This window comes from Saccostrea cucullata, unplaced genomic scaffold (genome assembly GCF_032062105.1).
Source record: "Saccostrea cucullata isolate Sc308-1 unplaced genomic scaffold, CSIRO_AGI_Scuc_v1 ctg2306, whole genome shotgun sequence".
In the NCBI taxonomy this organism is placed as follows: domain Eukaryota; kingdom Metazoa; phylum Mollusca; class Bivalvia; order Ostreida; family Ostreidae; genus Saccostrea; species Saccostrea cuccullata.
The window spans coordinates 125,302-145,497 of record NW_026918830.1 but is presented as its reverse complement, the minus strand read 5'-3'; the positions used below and the strand labels follow the sequence as shown (position 1 = coordinate 145,497).

The 20,196-nt window shown below is 32.6% G+C and overlaps 2 protein-coding genes across 2 annotated transcripts; both read right to left on the bottom strand.

The window, feature by feature from the left end:
- Positions 1–1,581: 1,581 nt before the first annotated feature.
- Positions 1,582–3,696, bottom strand: LOC134271848 (multiple epidermal growth factor-like domains protein 11). Its single transcript, XM_062754062.1, has 4 exons — positions 3,522–3,696; positions 2,433–2,564; positions 1,731–1,868; positions 1,582–1,601 (listed from the first exon to the last, which is right to left on the bottom strand). Exons 1-4 carry the CDS (start codon positions 3,673–3,675, stop codon positions 1,582–1,584), a joined length of 444 nt encoding a protein of 147 aa, XP_062610046.1. The 5' UTR covers positions 3,676–3,696.
- Positions 3,697–9,406: 5,710 nt separating this feature from the next.
- Positions 9,407–19,964, bottom strand: LOC134271857 (multiple epidermal growth factor-like domains protein 10). The gene is made up of 9 exons (XM_062754074.1): positions 19,876–19,964; positions 17,953–18,180; positions 17,154–17,408; positions 16,417–16,554; positions 15,976–16,113; positions 13,079–13,213; positions 11,048–11,185; positions 10,866–10,964; positions 9,407–9,984 (listed from the first exon to the last, which is right to left on the bottom strand). The coding sequence occupies exons 1-9, from the start codon at positions 19,940–19,942 to the stop codon at positions 9,725–9,727; spliced, it is 1,458 nt and encodes a 485-aa protein (XP_062610058.1). The 5' UTR covers positions 19,943–19,964; the 3' UTR covers positions 9,407–9,724.
- Positions 19,965–20,196: the final 232 nt, after the last annotated feature.

Here is a 20,196-nt window from a genome sequence, read left to right as displayed (position 1 = left end):
TCACTGATCATCTTGTTTGATTATGGATGATTTTAATCCAGGAAGTAAATTGTAACAATAATCGATCAGTTTAAATTTCTGAGTTACGTTGTGTTTGCATAGGTTTAGATTTGAAAGCCGTCATAGGGTTAAGATAAATTTAGGTACATGTGCGGGGTTTGTTTGACAGTGCAGGAAAATATCGTAATGCAATCTTGAATATAATTTAAAAGTATGAAATGGAAAGGATGTGTATGTGAAACATCGTATGGCGAGTATTTGAATTTTGTAAGATGCACGTCAAACTTCAAAGATCAAAAAGTCAAAATTGCTGGTATCCCAAGGATCGCCTAGTCACAGTGAATACAAATGTGAAATTTGAAAGTTCTGGCACCAAATGGTCAACATATATAGCCAGTTTAAACTCTGGGATTTTTTTTTGTAAAAATTGGTCAAACTCCTGAGTCGAGATGTCAAGTTTGTTATATATAAAAGAACGTCAATATGTCAAAGTTGGTGATATCCACTGAAAACTATTTTCACGAAGAATGGTTAATATTGTAAGTATCCCAAAGAAGGCCCTGTCACAATGAATGCACATTTGAAGTATGAAAGACCCAGCACCAACTGTTCAAAACAATCTCAAAATAAATGATAACACATGGTTAAACTTTGGCATTCTTTTGGTAGATATGCGTCAAATTCCTAAATCAAGGTTAATAATATCAAAATTAAAGGTATTGCCATTACAAATACACATATGAAATAAGAATGCCATAGCCTCATCCAATCAAAAGTTATGAGAAAGATTTTGGAGACAAACGAACAAACACACAATCAGACAGACGAATAGAACAAAATCTATATGTCTCTGAATCGTTGATAACGGGGGTAAAGAACATAAATGCTGAAGATCAAATCCATTATTTAAAGTTATTTTCCTTTTTATTGTGAATTTGCAGAAATTAATTTCAATTCTATGTTATTATACGCTGAAGTGGCATGTATAAGATACGTTTATAATTTATAAAGAATACTATGCTGATCAATGTAAAACTGAAGATCAAAGGTGTCTTAGTTGGTAAGATAGTTGACTTGTCATTACATGGATTGCCTTTTTACTCAACACATTGAAGCTATATATTATATAAATAATGTTAATCATATTTTATGATTATATTCCAAATCAGCTTTGCTGTTCTCAAGAAAAAACTTAAACTTTTTTTCCTATGAAAAATTTTACCACTCATCTGGTCCCATCCTAACCGTTGAGGTAATGATTTGAACAAACATAAGCGTTAGGTTCATGTGAGCTTAAATTTAATGCAAGAGAAGGCTTAATCGTTAATATATTAGTCAACTGATGTAACATGCAAACATAAAAATATATTGTTCGTCGCTTTATGATTCAGTTAATAAGTATATAGAAATATAACTATAAAGACTACTGTACATTAAAACATGTATACGATACACATAGATTTATAATCATAACTTGAGAACATCATGCTTAAAGAAATTCTTTTATAAATAATTTATTTTTTTGGCGTCTTTAAACCCTTTCCTATTATCTAAAGTCAGTTGGAGAAGTGAAATTTCCTTTCATCTCAATTTTTCCTCTTCTATAAGAAATAAGTTCCACCATCAAGTTCAGCATTTTCTTCTGGTTTTCAAGTAGTTGAGAGAAAAGGTTATCTTTACACGCATCTCCGGTATATATTTCAGACGAGTTTGAATGAAATTCAATTTACTTTTGTTACACAGAAACCCTTCATAGCCTGCAGCACATCCATGTAAGCACGATCCGTTAATTGCATGACATGGAAGGGACTCCAAACAATGTCCGCATTGCATGCTACAATCCTCCCCGTGTAATCCCAAGTCACATTCTGAATATGTTTTTTCATATAAGTAAAATTAAATTAATACCGTATAAAATAAAAAAAAAAATAAAAAAGGTTAATTTTAGAAGTTATCATTCTTTTTTTCATTCTTCAAGAATTATAATTGAAAACTAAATCCATTAGATTAAAATTTATTTCATTTAGATTAGACACCATATACATGTATACAGATTATATATTACAAACATGATTCAGAAACAAATTGTAATAACTTATATTAACTTACATAAATCTATCACTTATTCACTGCAAAGACTTGCAAAGAACATTTGAAACTCTTAACTAGTTTTGAAAAGCAAAGTTCGACGTGACCTTTTGGTACAACATATAATTTTCAAATTGCGCCATACGTGTTGGCGCCATAGTTGTAATTTTTGCAATGAATGTTTCAATTTGGAAAAAAATAAATATAAAGAATACCTATTACTGATATATAACCCTGTGTCTGTTTCTGGAGATTTTCAGATTACACTGATTTTAACCATTTTCTTCAATAATAATAAAATTTAATTATTCAATTACATTTTAGCTAAATGCTCAATATTGTACCTTCATCACAGAATTTTCCTTTCCAACCAGGATGAAAGCCGCTGTCACAAATTCCATTTGCTCTGTCACAACCAATACATGTATCGTTGCAAACAAGTGCACAGTTTTCTCCATATGACCCTACTTTACAAGCTGCAATATATGTCAATTCTCTTTATTTGTCCGTTTAATTAATAATATATTAAGTAAAAGGTAACATCGATAAAGAAAGAAAAAAAAATCTTGTTTTTCTTCTTTTTTTATTTTCATGAGGTTTGTCGCAGAAATAAACGCAATTTTTTTGTTTTTTAATTAAATAAAAATGACTCAGACGAATATCATTAGCTATTGACTTATTGTTTTTTTCCACGTCCATTTGAGAATCCTTAACTTATATTCGGCCTTCCAATCACGAAGGGAACGCTCTACCACTAGGTTACCATGACCGGTCAACAACAATAGTTATTGAATATAACATCGAATTCTTATTGAATTGACTCCATTTTTTCATTCCAATTAAAATTAATTTAACACAAGTTGGAGCATGCTGACGACGACACGACGCTGTTTGCAGTCTTTATAGGTGATTTTTACTGTACACTGTACACTTATATGGTAAAGTCAATTGTAGGTTCTTTATCGGACCTGAAGACTTTTTTTTCAGATCAATCAGACTAAAGTGATATGCCGTGTAGCAGCAATTGTAAGTACGAACAAGATACCAACTGCTCAACGGTTCAGAATAAGTCAAGGCAGGTTGAAGAGTCTCATATGAGTGAAAAATTCTCAAGAAGGACGTAAAACACAAATTTCTTTCCTACTCATTGCTTTAAAACATCACTTAATTGCAATATCCTTTTCCTTTAAAAAGAACAAGGAACCATAAAGTTAAAGTGGATATTTTAAGTCTACACCGTTGTCGTCCTTGTGAACTATTTTTCTCTATGTAGCATTCATAAATTAGAATAAATCAGGAAAATCAGTATCTGGTATTATCCATTGTATAAACTTTATTGAGTAGTAAATTTATACATGTATATCATATACTAATAATTATCTGAAAATTCATCGAGTTTGCTTTGATGATGTATAAAGGATCCTACAACTAACCAGGACTGATGGTTGCTGTGATGGCGAATTCGATGTAAGGTTCATCAGTGAAAGAACCAAAAGTAGATGTTGATGTAACTGTGTGCGCTGCCGTAGTAGAAAACTGTATCTGGTCGGTATTACCAATAAATCTATAACTTGTTGTAGTGTACATTACAATGGTTCTCCCAGATGACTTGCTGAAATATTTTTTTTAAGTTAATACATGTACATGTAATTAAACTTTATCATTATTATCAATAATATTATTTTTGCTAGTGTCTTTTTAATCAATGACCAAATATTTTCGCGTAGTGTACAAGGTACAAACGATTATAAGGGCCTAAGCATACTATCCCAAAGTATTGCAAAGATTTATTTTCTGGGAAGAATGTGAAGGCATCAACTCCAGGGATTAAGGCCACAACCCCGATATTGACAATTCGACTTTCTAATGATAAAGCCAGTTTGCTAGTCTGTTTATTCTTAAAATATTCGTCGTAATATTTCTCATTATTTATTTGAAAATATGGAATGCTCTTCCGAAGACGATTACATGTTTTGATTGTTCTTATAATTTTATTATCTGAAATAAAAGATAATGATTATTTACACTAGCTTTTATATAACATACTATATGTACTTAATACCTATTTAATAAACAACTTAAACTTATTTTAAATAAGACATATAATTTAAGGCTTTTAATAAGATCATTTGTATAGAAAGTTATACCTAGGCTTAAGGGGATAATTTTAAACGTGATCTATATATATGGCCATCAGAAGACAGTTCATATTAAGCTATAACATTTCCCATATAATTAGCGTTTAATACATTTACCAGTTAACGCCAACTCTTTCCTATCCCCAAACGTCTTGCCGACCTTGGTATTTGTCCTACACTTTTCTACAAAACATACAATCAAACTTAAAGAAAACCCATTGGTGTGTAATTATTAAAGAAAAGGGTTCACTTTGGTCCTTTATTGGTCTTGTGAAATTTTGAAAAATTAGTTGTATTTTTTTATTGAAAATAAATGAAATTTAAGAGCAATTCTCTGTACCCACTTAAATTTCGGTTTTGATGAAACTTCGCCCATCCTTAGAACTTAACACCAGAAACATATTTCAAATAATAAATATTCGTTGCTGTGTCTAAGTTGCCAGGATAACAGGCGAGAAAAAATAATATTTTTAGCTATTTTAAATCATTACTGAGCCTAAATAAAAATCAAGAAAAAAACAAAACAAACAATTCTCACAAAACATGACACCACCTTGTTGCAACTCACACTGAACAGAAACCAATTAGAATATATCTCTTAGTAAGTGGTAATCAAGGGTTCATTTTGAAAACATTTTTATAATCTGAACTTTGCTGAAATAAAGAACAGAAATAACTTTTTGTATTATTTACATGCTCAATCTCAATCAACTAAAAAATGGAAATGTTTGATCCTAAGGAGATAGATGTAAGCGATATTATTCTATTGATAACTTTCATTGTTGTTATGGTAACGCAGGTATGCTAAGGAAGCATATAAGTCATTTCTCGGAAAATTAAGACATTTTAAAAAACAATTAGTTTGATAGATTACCAAAACCGTTGATAAACGTAAACTTTTAATAACTATAGCATACAGATACAAGATGTCTAACGCAAAGACATGCACCAACACCACGACATCACATGAAATCTATTAATAATGAAATTTTCTAAAATAAAAAGGCTTACAGAACAACAATATTTCGGAGTTTAATAATTTCTTTGAGTAAGTAATATAGTTGAAAAACATCTATTTTGCCAAAAAAACTGCTGCTAGAATCCTACTGTCCTGTCAGTAAAACATTCCCATGAAACGTTACCCTTTTTTTCAATTTTATGCGTATGAACCGAGATTTATCGTAAAACCATGCTTAACGCGGGATTCTAGCAGCACTTTCCAAGTTTGTCAGAAGGCAAACTTTCCATTTGTACAGATTTTATGTTTTGAAATATCCCGGTTATTGTTGTTCTGCTGCATTATTTTTTTTTCACGAATGACAGAGGAAAGACCGACCGGCATACGTATATAGCTGACTGTCTACGAAAGAGAATATAATCAATGAAAATAAATTAGCGTACCTGTTTAATCTACTGAACTCCATATGAATTTCTCATAAGATTCGCGATATTTGCTTTTAAACTTATCTTAATGCTTCTTGAGTTTATGTGTAAGGTTTTGACAAGATACATTGGGGGTATGCCCTTGCAATAAATCTATTTATTAGGGCCCTTCCATTACTTTTTCAATGAATCTGCATACAAACACACGACAGTATCGCTTGTCTGAAGAATGCACGTACAGTTTATAAATAAAATACTAAAGCTGACATCGCATCCAAGTTAACAGCTTTTCATTTTACTGCAAATAATATTTTATTTGAGAACAAAAGACATTTTTCATTGTACAAAATGTGACTTGATCAGCCTCTCACTGTGTAAAAACTGCGTCATTTTTGCGAGATGATTTCACATTGACAAGTGCGTTGCAATCGATGTATCGTTTATATACTGTTGTGTGGGATTTAACAAACGACCAAACTGCATGTAAAGGTAAGTTTTTATGTAGCTTAGTATACAGCTATCGAGCTGTTTGAAATAATTAAAATTTAATTTTGTGGTATTTTGAAGACCTTATATCATATGTGACGTCATAGTAAACATTTCCCGTACAAATTAGGCTCCGCCCCCTTACTGTAACCTTAACTGTGCTGCGAAGTTGTTAAAGGTGATTTTTTTTTTTTTTTTTGCTGCATTAAGAATTTTCTTTCCATTCAATCAAGAAAAATATATGACTCAACTTGAATAGTACTTATCTGGTAGAATTAGAGTCGGGTGTCATATATTGATAAAATTTGATTAAAAAAACAGCACTGTCGCTATGGTTACTACGAAGAAATATTTTGTAGACTTTTAATCAAATTTAGACTTGTGTGTCAGCTTTTTGCATCCAGTTAGAATTGGATAATAGTCAATTTTAAAAGTCATGTTTAATATTGATACCGTTAATAAAAATCAAGCATAAACGTTTTCCAATTTATACATTTAAGGGTACCTTTCCCAAAAACATTAGAGATTTGATAATAGTTAAAATCAAAAGTCATTTTAACGTTTACTAAATATCAATCATAAACGTTTACCATAGTTATGTTTACGTATGTAATAATTAATTTACCAAACATGTTTTTCATGCATTTAAAAGACCATGCCTTCAACAGGTACATGTACACTCATAGACAATTGATCGTTTTGCCGCAAATGTTAACTTTGGGGCTCTAAACATATTAAAAATGCCATTTTTTTTCAAACCTTAAGTCATGTTGCCAAAATAACATTAACACATAGCAACCAATTGTTGATTGATTTTAGTGTGTTTTAACTAGGTGTCTTCAGCTATCAGACGTGGGGGCTTGTCACCCGAGTCTGATGTCTGAAGATGCACGAGTTAAAAGGGTACTCTATATGTTTTGATTCATCGTTCCCAGGAACTGAATAACCCATAATCTATCACTTTCATGTTAAATAATAGCACGTAATTCAACTGTATTCTCACGCAGTGAGTTAGCCTTGATCTATCAAAATGTAATCATTTAATGTTATATGACCATTTAAAACGTAGCACACCCAGCTATGTTAAGGAAGGTCAGAGTTCATATTCCTTGTACATCGTATTTGAAGTTTAATTGTGACGTCATTAAAATTTAACAAGCCACAAAAATTAAATAACGACATGATCATGCGTAAATAACAACTTGAATTTATTTATTTTATTGATTATTGAATAAAATCTTGTGAAATTGCAATGCTTGATAGCAATACAGTCGAGTAATAGAAGAAAGCCTTTCGTCAAATATGACGTCATCAGCCTTGACATGATGCAGCACAGGTGATCCAGAGGACTAGATTCACTGGTTTAATAATTACAAGAATGCGTAAATAGATATGATACCATTGCTTATTTTAAGACCTAATCATTAAAACTTAAAGAAAATAATTTATTAAATACACTGTGTATAGAATATGAATTTTTCTAGCAGCATTGAAGCTGCACATGGATAAGGAATGTAGAGAATATCGCTAAAACGATGAGCGTATTCGTGATTTACATCAAAAGTGCAAGGGCATAGACTATTTTGTTTGAGCTGAAGTTTGGAACATTTATTGCTTATATAGTGTATATTTCGAAAAGTGCTGGGAGCTGATCCTGGTCTGCATAACATTAATTTTAATTATAACAGAATTTAAGCGAAGTGGAAATTTTTAGCTATTATAAGCATTTTCGGCAACATTTTAAGTACTTCGCAAACAGCACTGACTAGCTCCCAGCACTTTTTGGGTAGAGGAAATAAACCTCTTTTAATGTGCAGCAATTTTTTTCTTGAAAAACAAGCGTATGACCTTGTACTATCCCCAATTCCTACATTCGGCTTAACAATTTTATTTTTATACAAGTCACGTGACAAACAGCTGATACGTGCGATATAACTGGTAATAACTACGATCCAGTCCTATCCATTATTGATAGCAATATTACATTTTCTACAAGAATTCAGTTGCTTTGTTACAATTTTTTAAAAGAAGTAATACAGATTAAACCGGAGCAAAGGTAACATTTTCCATATCAGTCCTTAACATAGCTGAGACATGATTCGAAAAGGAATAGCGCTGTATTTCTTATGTTTCGCCCATTCAAGTTTCAACGCCTTGAATGACAGTTGTGATATATGCAAATGCAATTTTCGGTGCAAAGCGAAATTATCATTTAACATTTTTATGACGGTTAATCTAAACACTCCTTAAAACGCCAAAATGGGCAATTTAAACGTTGAAGGAATACCGTCCGAATGGAAAAAAAACACTCTTCTGACCGAGATGTGCAGGGATTCTCAAAATAAGTTGATGCGTGTTTTGATGTTGGAATTAATAAAAAAAGATCACTTGTATTAAATTGTGTTGGGATTTTTACGCTTCAAGTTAATGAGAATTAAAAACAAAATCATTTAAAAATGCGCTGTGTTAATTCCATGTTGGATTTAACACTCGAATGTTTATGTAAGGGAAGTATACCTTTACCATGTCTTCTCCAGTTTGTTCTCTGTTTTTAAAGTTAGCTACTTTATTCATTTTTAGCAAATTAAGTGAAAGGTCGTGGGTCATTTATTATAATTGTTTCATCAATACATAGACTTTTTCTCCCTTGATAGATAACGGTTTTTCACAATTAACCAAGATGTATCAATAAACTCACACTGATCTTTAAAAAAAAAAAACACCGCAACAATGATACAATTTATCATGTCACATGTTGTTTTATCCACAACAATCTTTTTCTGAGGTAAATATGCTAAATATTGACTTTTATTTTATATGATATATATATTTATTCATTTTACAGAAGTTTATTGTGATGATTAAAAGGCGACTAAATGGGGCGGACCTTCGGATGAGACCGTATAAACCGAGGTCCCGTGTTACAGCAGGTGTGGCACGATAAAGATCCTTCCTTGCTTAAAGTCCGTAAGTGCCGAGCATAGGCCTAAATTTGCAGCCCTTCAGCGGCAATGGTGACGTCTCCATATCAGTGAAATATTCTGGAGATGGACGTTAAACAGTATACAATCAATCAATCAATCAATCAATCAATCATTACCTTTGAAGAGCCTACATGTGTGTACCAAAAATAGATTCTGATTAAAAATTCATTATTAAACCTTATTCTTGTCCATTTTCCCGTAACAAAATTGTATGGGGAAATATGTAAATAAAACAGAAAAAAATCATAAATAAAGACCTTTTTACTTCATCAAAATACCCCATTCTCAGAATATCAATGACATAACAAGGAATTCAATGAAAAAAAAATTAAAAAAAAATGTTTTTATCCACACATTGTTTAGCCCAATCTTTAGAAAAATATACTCATTATTCAAGAAAGACGGTTAGTTATAGGAAGTATATGAAAGTAAATGTTATAGCAGTTAAAGATCATTGTAGGTTTGCTTGAGCTGTTGTAAAAGGATGTAAGATGACAAATGTAGTTTTTAGGTCAAAGGAAAGATGGGAAAGGTAAACTTAACATTATTATACAAATACAAGAAATGTTACAGATGTACTAAAATATATTTCAAGTAAATAATCAGAAGATGAAGTTCTATCACATAGGGAGTATTTCCCCTTTATTAAAAGTCTGTCGGGGAAGTGCCGTTTTCTCTCATTTGACCTCTGCGCAATTTAAAAGCAAGGAATTTTCTCATTAATTTAATCATTGCTCTCTGATTTGCAATGTGTTGAGAAAACACACTGTCTAAGCACTGATCTCCAGAATATCCAGGTTCACACAATCCAGAGCAGGAACCTGTCACGTGATGACATTGTTCGTTTCCTCTACAGTATCCGCATCGTTCTTTACATTCTCTACCATACCAACCGTGAAAACAGGCTGAAAATAGTAGAAATATAACGGTTTCACGTAAGCAATTCAGGGATCGATATTTAATTGCATCATTAGCATTTCAGATACTTTTTACGTGGCTTACGAAAACATATAATTTTAGATAAAAGTTTTGTATTGAATTTGAAATAGATCAGTGTGGCATTATATTTCACAGTGTTTGATTTAAGGAAAAATGTATTATGTTTGTTTGTCTTCACTGTTTCATCTCCCCAAAAATTTTTTATTCATATTGAGAGGCCACAACTTGCCAGTGCACAGCTCTATTTTTTCCTAAACTCCCTACATTTACTGACCTTGCGCAGTGAGGAAGTTTTTGCTTGTGCAAGGGACATTTGACCTCTGCATACAAGGTCTCAAACAAAGAAGCAGTTTCCTCTTCCCAGAGTGAGATTCAAACCCTCGACGTAAGGATCAATTCCTTACTTCGCGATCCTAGTAAAGACCACTGCGCTAAACGTACATCGTAAATGCTTTAGAAGTTAAGACAATTGAATGAATAACACTTCGTTGTTGTTGTCTTTTTTAATAACAGTTCGTAGATATAAGAATTTGAGAATAGCCTTTTTACAACTTATTGTTCAAGCACACTTTTATTGTGTCTTTGCTGCTGAAACTCATGTTAACAACATATATGTTCCGAAAAGATCGCATGCTGAGTAGCAGAAAGCATTTAAGAATGCATGAATTTTTTTCTTGTCTCGTAGAATTCTCACTCTGATATTTCTTTTTCATACACTTTTTTGATTTACTTGAGTGCAATTTTCATAGAAAACAATTAATCCAAAGGCTTGTAAAAACAAATTTAGATGAAATGTTTCTTTGAAACTTATAATATATAAAAACTTTAAGGAAAGTAAGATTTATACCACTACAGTGTCCTGATACTGGGTCACAATTCATGGGATCTTTACAGTTGATGCTACACATATCCTGACAGTTGTATCCGTATCGCCCGCCTTGACATGCTAATAAAAAGGTTAACATTTGGTGAAGTATCTATTGGAGTGTCTTTCATGTATAACAACAGACGTGTTTTGTTATAAGTTACCTTGTGTACAGCTGGTTCCTTGGTATCCTCTATCGCAACCATTCGGGCATGTCCCATTTAAATGATGACACTGTTCTTTATTAAGACAGACCCCGCATTTCTGATTGCAATTTAGTCCAAAAGTATTACCATCACATTCTGTGAAAGAAAGACGTGCCGTTGTAAAGCTATAAAATTGAAATTTTTTTTGTTTCCTGAAAGAACCGAGGAAGAAACAAAATTTATGGGGATCCACACGGAAAGAATTTTTTTTGTAACATACTGCAGAATACAGAGATCAGACATGTACTAGGAAAGAAGTTTTATGTCGAAATAGCGAGGATTTTTGATTGCACATCGTAAAACACATGAAAAATAGAAATCTGTGAAAGAAATCTAACATGGGATGTCACACTATTAAGGATTACACAGGAGTTGGATTATTTATGTAAGACATGTGGGGCTAAAATGTATTTTGTGTAAATTTGTTGTGAAAACCAGCCAGTTTGAAGAAAATAAAGGAAACACCTTTCAAGTGTTAAATTATATTAATTTTTAATCTAGGAAAGTTGTGTATGGAATTTTTTGTAAAAAGTGTGAAAAAATAGTGTATGTCGGAGAAACTGGTGATAGTCTATATCAAAGATATGTTTTGATTTTGTTCTTTAATTAGAAGGGAAACAAATGGCCTTGCGGCTACTCATTTTAATTCAGATGTACATACAGTAGAAGATTATAATATAATAGGCATGGAAAAACTGTATAAGAATGACATTTACCGTCAATATAGAGAAAATCTGTGGAAGAAAAAGCTGAACACTTTTGTGCCATTTGGTATGAACAAAAATGAACACTTCTATCTTTAAATTGCATTTATGAACATTTCTGTGATATCGAGATCCTTATTTTCATAGATTTGCATTTATATATGTAAGACTCTAAAGTGCGATGGTGACGCCAAAGTTCGATGGTCTCGCCAAACCCCGATGGCCTGCGCCAAACCCCGATGGCTCGCTGTCTTTACATACCCTAAAGTCCGATGGCTCGTTTCCTATGAGACACGCGACGCTAAAATGCAATGGTCTGACATGCTAAAGTCTGATGGTGCTAAGGAACAATGAACGTTTATGACGTCACAATAGTCCGGCGTCAGGACGTTGTCCTGCATTCAGAATCCAGTGATTTAGTATTTGTCCCGCTTACAATTTTACTGATTTTGCTTATTGTTTTCGCCCACCACAGCTATTAGGGTTAGTCCTTGTACACCATTCGACTGATTAGGTTAGTTATTGAACACCAATTTGTTTCTTCGAACTTACCCAAGAGGTTTTATGGTTAGCCACACTATTGGACTGAATTGGATAAGTCATGCACCCATCCAAGATACCTAATAGCTTATGGTTGTTGCACATTTTTCGACTGATAAGTGTTAGTCTCGCACCTATATCCAAAGGATTAGGGTTAGTCTTTGCATTTAATACTTCTTTGTATTTATTTTAAACAATCGGGCCTTGGCATGGCGCGGCATCGCATTTTTGCGCAGTAGTACTATGACGTCATACACGTTAATTGCTTTCTGCACCAACGGACTTTGGCGTGTCAAACCATCGGGGTTTGGCGCAAACCATCGGACTTTGGCGTGACCATCGGACTTTGGATTCCCATCGCACTTTGGAGTCCTACATATATACTTTAAAATCATATTTTAAATTTACCCCATATGCAAGTTATGTATTTTGTATGATAAAAATTGTGATAACACAAGTACAAGTGCTCTTGCAATATTTTCAGGTGTTTTGGATCAATTTCATTGAATGGCATCGCCTCTCAATTGTTATGTTCATTGTGACGTTATAATATGTTTTTCGTTGTTGAGTTGCTATGCATTTAAATAAACACGTCTCATGAAGGCCTTTAGCACGGTCGATATAATTCAAAAATTGTTTGAAAGTTTTTTTTTTATTTAAAAAAAAATATAGATATTATAGAGTAGGATGTTTTAAAGCTTTGACCTTACACAAAATTTATATTTCAGATTAAATTGTGAAGTACCATTCTCACAAAATTTTCCCTTCCATCCAGGGTTACACCCAGACTCACAGGCACCAGTAAATCTGTTACAACCTCCTCTACAGTTTTGTGTACAGAACTCTACACAGTTCTTTCCGTGTCTTCCAAAGGGGCACGCTGTAAGAGATTTTTTAAAAGAAATTTAATCAGACAAACATCTTTTAATGTTATAGATGAAACTATCAATTAGTCCATTTCACAGAAAGCATACTTATCTAAAGTTGCCTTTTGCTACATAAACAATGAATGCACTTTAGTATGTCATTTGAAACCTTTTCGGCTACCCATTTTTAGCTTTACATTATACTAAATTAATATGTTATTATTGTGCAAGCATATGGTTTTAGTATCTCTGCCTTGTTCAAAACGTTCAATGATGTCTGACGTTGTCAAAAATGGCAGACGTACGAGTATAGAGTGACATGTGAATTTTGTCTTATGCTACTGTACAAAAAAAAATTGACATAGTGCTTAAATATGAAAAGAGTGAGTGTATAATGGTACCAAGAATTCTTAAGAAAGTGGAATTGGTGAAAGTGTTTGCGAATCACAAATATTTTTGATGATGAAACGAAGGGGAAACGCTTAAAATTATGACGATGTGTATCCGTTATATGACGTTATATTTAGTGCGGCGACCACCATAAACGCGTGTTGTTTAAAATCCCATATTTTGAAAGGTATACATCATATTCCTTTGAATTTTTCAGGTCTGATTTAAAATGAATAGAGCTTTTATCATGTATAATTTTGCTGGTTTACGTCGATTTATAGCAATTTTATCAAAGTTGTGACATTACTTTTGGATCAACCCTCGTATATATAAATATTGACTTATCACACTGTCAATACCAGAATTCTTTCAAAGCACCCCTAACGAAAAAACGAAGGAAAATTAAAGACAAATTATCTCCGAACCCTTTTGTGCAAAATATTCCGTAGTTTAAGGTTGGTAGTACGACAGAAGCACAATAGAAACCTCCAATGACAATCACAAACTACATAGTACTAATTTTATAGCCTCAGTCCACGAACTTTTTGATAACCCCTCGTAAAGATCTCTGTCAACAACTTTATTAAAGTATTTTTTGTGTTCCCTAATTCTCGTAATACCCAACATTCTTCTGACCATGATGCCTTTTTCCTTTATAATGCTGCCCGTATTTTACAGTTTGTAATCTACATGCACTTACAGATCATGTGACGTCAATGACTCGTTAGGCGCGCAATGAAAGGAAAAAGACGAGTGGATAAGTTTATTCTTTAATGATTTTACATTTGAAGATGCATAGACAAAGATTTGAAGTAAATATTGTAGGACAAGTTTATAACTATTTAAAATATTTTTTTATAAATAGTGATGAAGTCAAACAAGCTAGCAAAAACCATGTGGTTTTAATCAAATATATTACAATTTATTATGATCTTATGACGGAAGTATACTTAGTCATGTTACAATATGTCTTTCGCCCCCTTAGATAAATTAAGTTCTCAGTAATGCCTTATATTCATTAAATTGGTGATCAAGGACAGCTTTTAGATTCGATAGTTTATTGAAACAAGACAACTCTTAGAGTCCTCATTTTTTAATCAATTTTGAAATTGACTTTTTGCCACTGGGCATTTGAAATATTACTTTTATATCAATAAAAAAAAAATAAAATATTAATCAAACTATCAATAATTCATACGTGCTATGGTCAAGGGACATAAATATTTGCCACTTCCGCACAAATCACGTCACGTTTTCTCGCATTTCTGTAAAGTTAGGCTGAACACTATTATCAAACAATAGCTTTTCCTTTCATATTTTTTGTCCTGATGCTGTGATACTTATAACTTGATGATGTATACATTGTATATTTATCGTCTGCCTTATTATTTGTCGATAAATTTGTGTAAAAGCAATATGGGTCGGAATGGGTAAGAATTAGATACGTTCCTCAGAAGTATGTTTGTAAAAACTTATAAAGAAATGAAAATTGAAACGGGTCTATTAGTAAGCCTTTTGTCTACAATATGTAATTTTGTGGGAAAAAAAAATTATGAAATGAGACAGGTAGAAAAAATCATCGAGGAATGGGTAGTGTTTACAGACAGATAAAAAATATTTCACGTAAAGTTAAAAGAAAAGAGACATTCCAGGTACATGTATCATAAATGAGGAAAACAATAATAGATTTTGTACTAGAAGTATAAAAAGAAACATTCAAGAGCTGGGAACGGAGAGTTACCAACGGAGAAGAATGCTATTTGTGAGATCAATTAAAAGCTTGTTTTAAGTGGTGCATTGATAAACAATTGAACTGTTGATCGAGAGTAGAATAAATTCAGTGATGGAAGGCAAAGAGTATTTGGGAAAAAATAAGAAAAATTATATCTAAAAAAAAAGAGGAGGAAAAATTCAATGTGCAGATAGTGTGTCCGCAAACTCATAGACATCTTAGTATCATGTTCTGGGGATGTGTTTGAATAAACGGACTAGAAACGACATTTCTGTTATTAAAGGAAATCAAGTTTTAAAAAATGCTTTGGTAATAACAGCATAATTAAAACATCGTGACCTGTCCTTTCTCCTTATCTTAATATTATTGAAAAGATCAACTGATGGCGGAAATTCGGAATGACTCGGAAAATGTGCCATCCTCCGACATATAAGGCAAAATATTCAGAATAAGCAAATTTTTCAAGATGAAGAAAATTTAACAGACTTTTAAGTGAATATTGTAATTTATTATTTTTTATTAGGTCTTAAATATCAAGATGCCGGATGTAAAATTTTCGGCAAATATTTTGAAGTGGCGCATGATTATATCCCTTCGCTGTAGTTTTTCAGACATCTCATTTAAAAGGCGCACTTAAAAAGAGCAACATTTTACCTTCTCTACATTTATCTCCTTGCGCCCCTTTGTCGCATCCGTGAGGACAACTTCCGTTCACGTGATCACATTGTTCTCTGTTGCTACAGTTACCACAAGTTAGGTTACACTCAAGTCCATAGCTATTATTGTCACATTCTGAGAAGTATAAAAAAAAGTCTTACTAGGAAAATCTGTTGTTCGTTAAAAACGGCATTAAAATCCGTTTTCAAAACATAATTGTTAAAAGCAAATTCACACATGCGCCTTAAGGAATTCAAACTGTTTACAAAATTGAAGTGTTATCGTTTATTTTCAAGTACCGATATATATAATGACACGTACAAGTGCTCTATAACAGAACATATGACAATGAATTTCCCCCTCTCTCTCTCTCTCTCTCTCTCTCTCTCTCTCTCTCTCTCTCTCTCTCTCTCTCTCTCTCTCTCTGTATATACAAACTTTTTTCACATCGTGAGCCCCTGTAACCTTCAACGCATCCAAGACAAGTCCCGTCAACGATGTTACAATGTCTCTCCTGACAATTCTGTGGACACGGTATATTACAGTTTTCTCCGTATAATTCTGGTATAGGACATCCTAATTGAAAATTGACCAGAAGATATAAATTACACATAAGAAAGAAATTTTGAACTTTTTTGTGGGTTTCAGAGAAAAGCATACATTTTTGCACACATCACTGCACAAAAACTCTGGAAAAAAGTTACAATGAAACTCTTTTGCTCTTTTTGCAACAATCTTTTAGTTTTTTTTTTTGTTTGATTTTTATAATGGATTAGTAAATTAGAACCACTCAGTCAACAAAATACCGATGCCAAATCTCAAATGGTTATCGATGACAAACATGACTGTCATTAATTGACATTTCATTAATATTAAATACAACTTTCAGTTTCATCCTGTGGATATTTTAATTGCCAGTTGGTTGGGTTTAGTATTTTATTAAACATTATAACATGTGATTAATTGACCTGTTCTTGTTTTCCGTCACTAAATGTCTACATTTGAAAACCCTCACCTGTATGTGTTGACATTTTTCTATTCAATAACCATTTCGCTGAACCAAAGCTTTATTGAGTCCTTGAAGGTACGTGTATTGTATACTTTCAATATATACGACTTTGTCAGCGTATAAAAAGATTCTGTTAGTGTAATATGTTTTAGTTTCCTGTTCTTACCATAAACTTCAAGCTCACAAAGCTCGCTGAAAGAGTAATATGAATATTCCTCAGGGTACAGAACTAGTGGGAGTCTATCATTGTAATAAATGACGTATCGTCCGTTTTTAACACACTCTATGGTTACATTGTTTGGTATTGTGGACCTAGTGTACATTGTATCCTTAAAACATAGAATTCCATCGTCTTTGTTTGTCGAGTTTGAAACGTAAACAGAGAAGCCAAGGAACCGAGCTGTGTAACCGTTACTTGCGTCTAAAAAAGTTATTTAAAATATTATTTTGTATTATATATATATATATATATATATATATATATATATATATATATATATATATATATATATATATATATATATATATATATATATATATATATATATATATATATATATATTATGAAGAAGAAAATCACGAAAAACTCAAGTAAAGCTTGAGGCCTTTCATTCTATCTTCAGAAGCTTTACAAAATAAACAACTGTAGTAACAAAGTAACAGGATCAGACTTAAGTTAAAAAATTTCATCCAGAAAATAACGTTGGCGGTTATTGAAACTAAATATCAAACTATTTGAACATTAAAAAGTAATTATACTTCTGACTGAAAAAAAAAAAATAGAGAAGTTACACTTATACTTAACACATTACATTGCGATTATACAATGTAAAAAAAATAAAGGATTTGCATATTTAAAGCATACAAACCCAGAAAAACGTTAATAGAAAGAAACGGAATGCAAAAAAATGAAGTTTTCCATTTCAATAATGAAATATTTATTTAATCAGTATTTTGTACAGTACCCCAAGGTAAATTGTCCGTCCTGGTATAGATAGTTATATGGTGAATACGATGTACATCTCCTAGATCCACCCGCCAGGTGGCTGTTTTTTGACTGTTGTCAGATATCGTACATTGTCCTCCTACAGCTGATCTGTCTGAATACCGCCCATCCACAGCTTTATCCGCTCCCCATGGCCTTCTAGGATACGGATACTGCTGCCATGCCGACTTGTTTAATGCTATGTTCTCTGTTCATAAAAGCGAAAATATTCTGTAGAAAAAATATCCAAACCTTAGTTAAAGCATTATGTCATCATAGCATTTTTTTTTTTATTTGATGAGGCAACCTGTTCCGAAATTGAATTTCAAATCCAATTTCAAATTCGTCTTGTATGTTTACCAAACGTATCTTTAAACATTCACGATAAAAGATGTAAATGATATTATTTTTTACTTTTAGTTCACAATAACCATTAATTCACGACATCAGAGAATTTCATATCTTTATTTTCTTTAATTTGTTCAGACCCTCGTTGGGGATTCCAAAGTCTTTGCTTCTTTAGTACATTAGCTATAATTTAGAGCTAAGTCATATTATGTATTTTGGCATTAATTTATACTATTTTTTGCGATCTTATTTTTTACTCTAGGATTTCAAAGAAGTTGATAAGGGTACATAACAGCAAAAAATCGTGCAGATGTTTTCGGAGAGTGATAAGAAGTCACATAGATAATTATTATATCTATGTATAAAGGAAATCATAAATATTCTTTAGTGTTTAAACATGACATTCCACGTCTTTACAAATAGTACTATTTTCAAAAATAAGGTCTGCACAAAATCTAGCGATGTATAATATTAAAATACGTTGTTTACTTTTAAAGAGAAGAGAGGAGGGGTTGAAAGATGGAGAGAGAGAGAGAGAGAGAGAGAGAGAGAGAGGTCGAAAAGACTTTTTGATTGATTGATTGTATACTGTTTAGCGTCCCTCTCCGGAATATTTCACTGATATGGAGACGTAACCATTGCCGGTGAAGGTTTGCAAATTTAGGCCTTTACTCAGTACTTACGGCCTTACACCATTGCCGGTGAAAAGCTGCAAACTTAGGCCTTTGCTTGGCACTTACGGCCTTTGAGCAGGGAAGTATCTTTATCATGGCACACCTGCTGTGACACAGGGTCTCGGTTTCTACGGTCTCATCAGAAGACCGCCCCATTTAGTCGCCTTTTACGACAAGCAAGGGGGTACTGAGGACCTATTATAACCCGAATCCCCACGGGGTAGACTTTTTTAAAAGCAAATCTTGCAATTAGCAAATGCATATCTATGAATGGATATCTGCTGGTTTTAAATGTACTAGGTGTATAATATGTGTTAAACTTATTAATAGGTCACATATTAAATAAAAGAAATATGATTTTCATAGCTTCAATTCAAATCAATTCGTAAAAGTTCTGTGAATGTTTCCTTAATTTTTAACTTTAGAAGTAGTTATGTCGTATTACCCATAGCAAAACACCGTGACTGTCATTCTTACTATAAGAGAATTTTTCATTCATATAAAGACGCAGCCACTTGTCGATGGAGAGCTGCACATTTTGTCCTTTTCTCGGCACTTAGAGCCGGGGGGATATTTTTCATGCCAGCACCTACTGCGACACGGGACCTTGGTTTATACGGTCTCATCCGAAGGACCGATTTCTACGACTCACAATGGGATTCGAAACCACGACGTAAGGATCAAATCCTTACTCGCGACTCTAGAACAGATGCTCTTACCACTGCGCCACTGCGGAGATGATCTCACAAATTAATTACTATTCCAGTTGATCATTTGTAGAATTTGTTTTATTGTGGTGTTTTTGATCGTAGAATTGTAAAAAGGAAAATAAATAACAGTAATTAGTCCTATTAAAAAATACTTAAAGAAAATGTTCATACCATAAGCAGTTGCAGTATTCCCAATCAGTATTCCAAGAAAACAAAACAACACCACTCTGCTGTCCATGATGTCAGATGCGAACTAGATTGAAACAAGGAAGTTAATTTTCATGACTAACTTATTCTTTATTTGAATAAGGCAATAGGTTCAAATGCATAATTAGTGTCACGTGATTTTTTTTTGTATATATAAAGACGAAATTGATGATTATTATCACGTTTATCAGGTATATTCTTTTCCTTTTAATTATCAATGTTTTAATTACATTTTCTACAGAGAAATAACGCATGTTTTGTCAAAACATCAAATATAATCTCGAA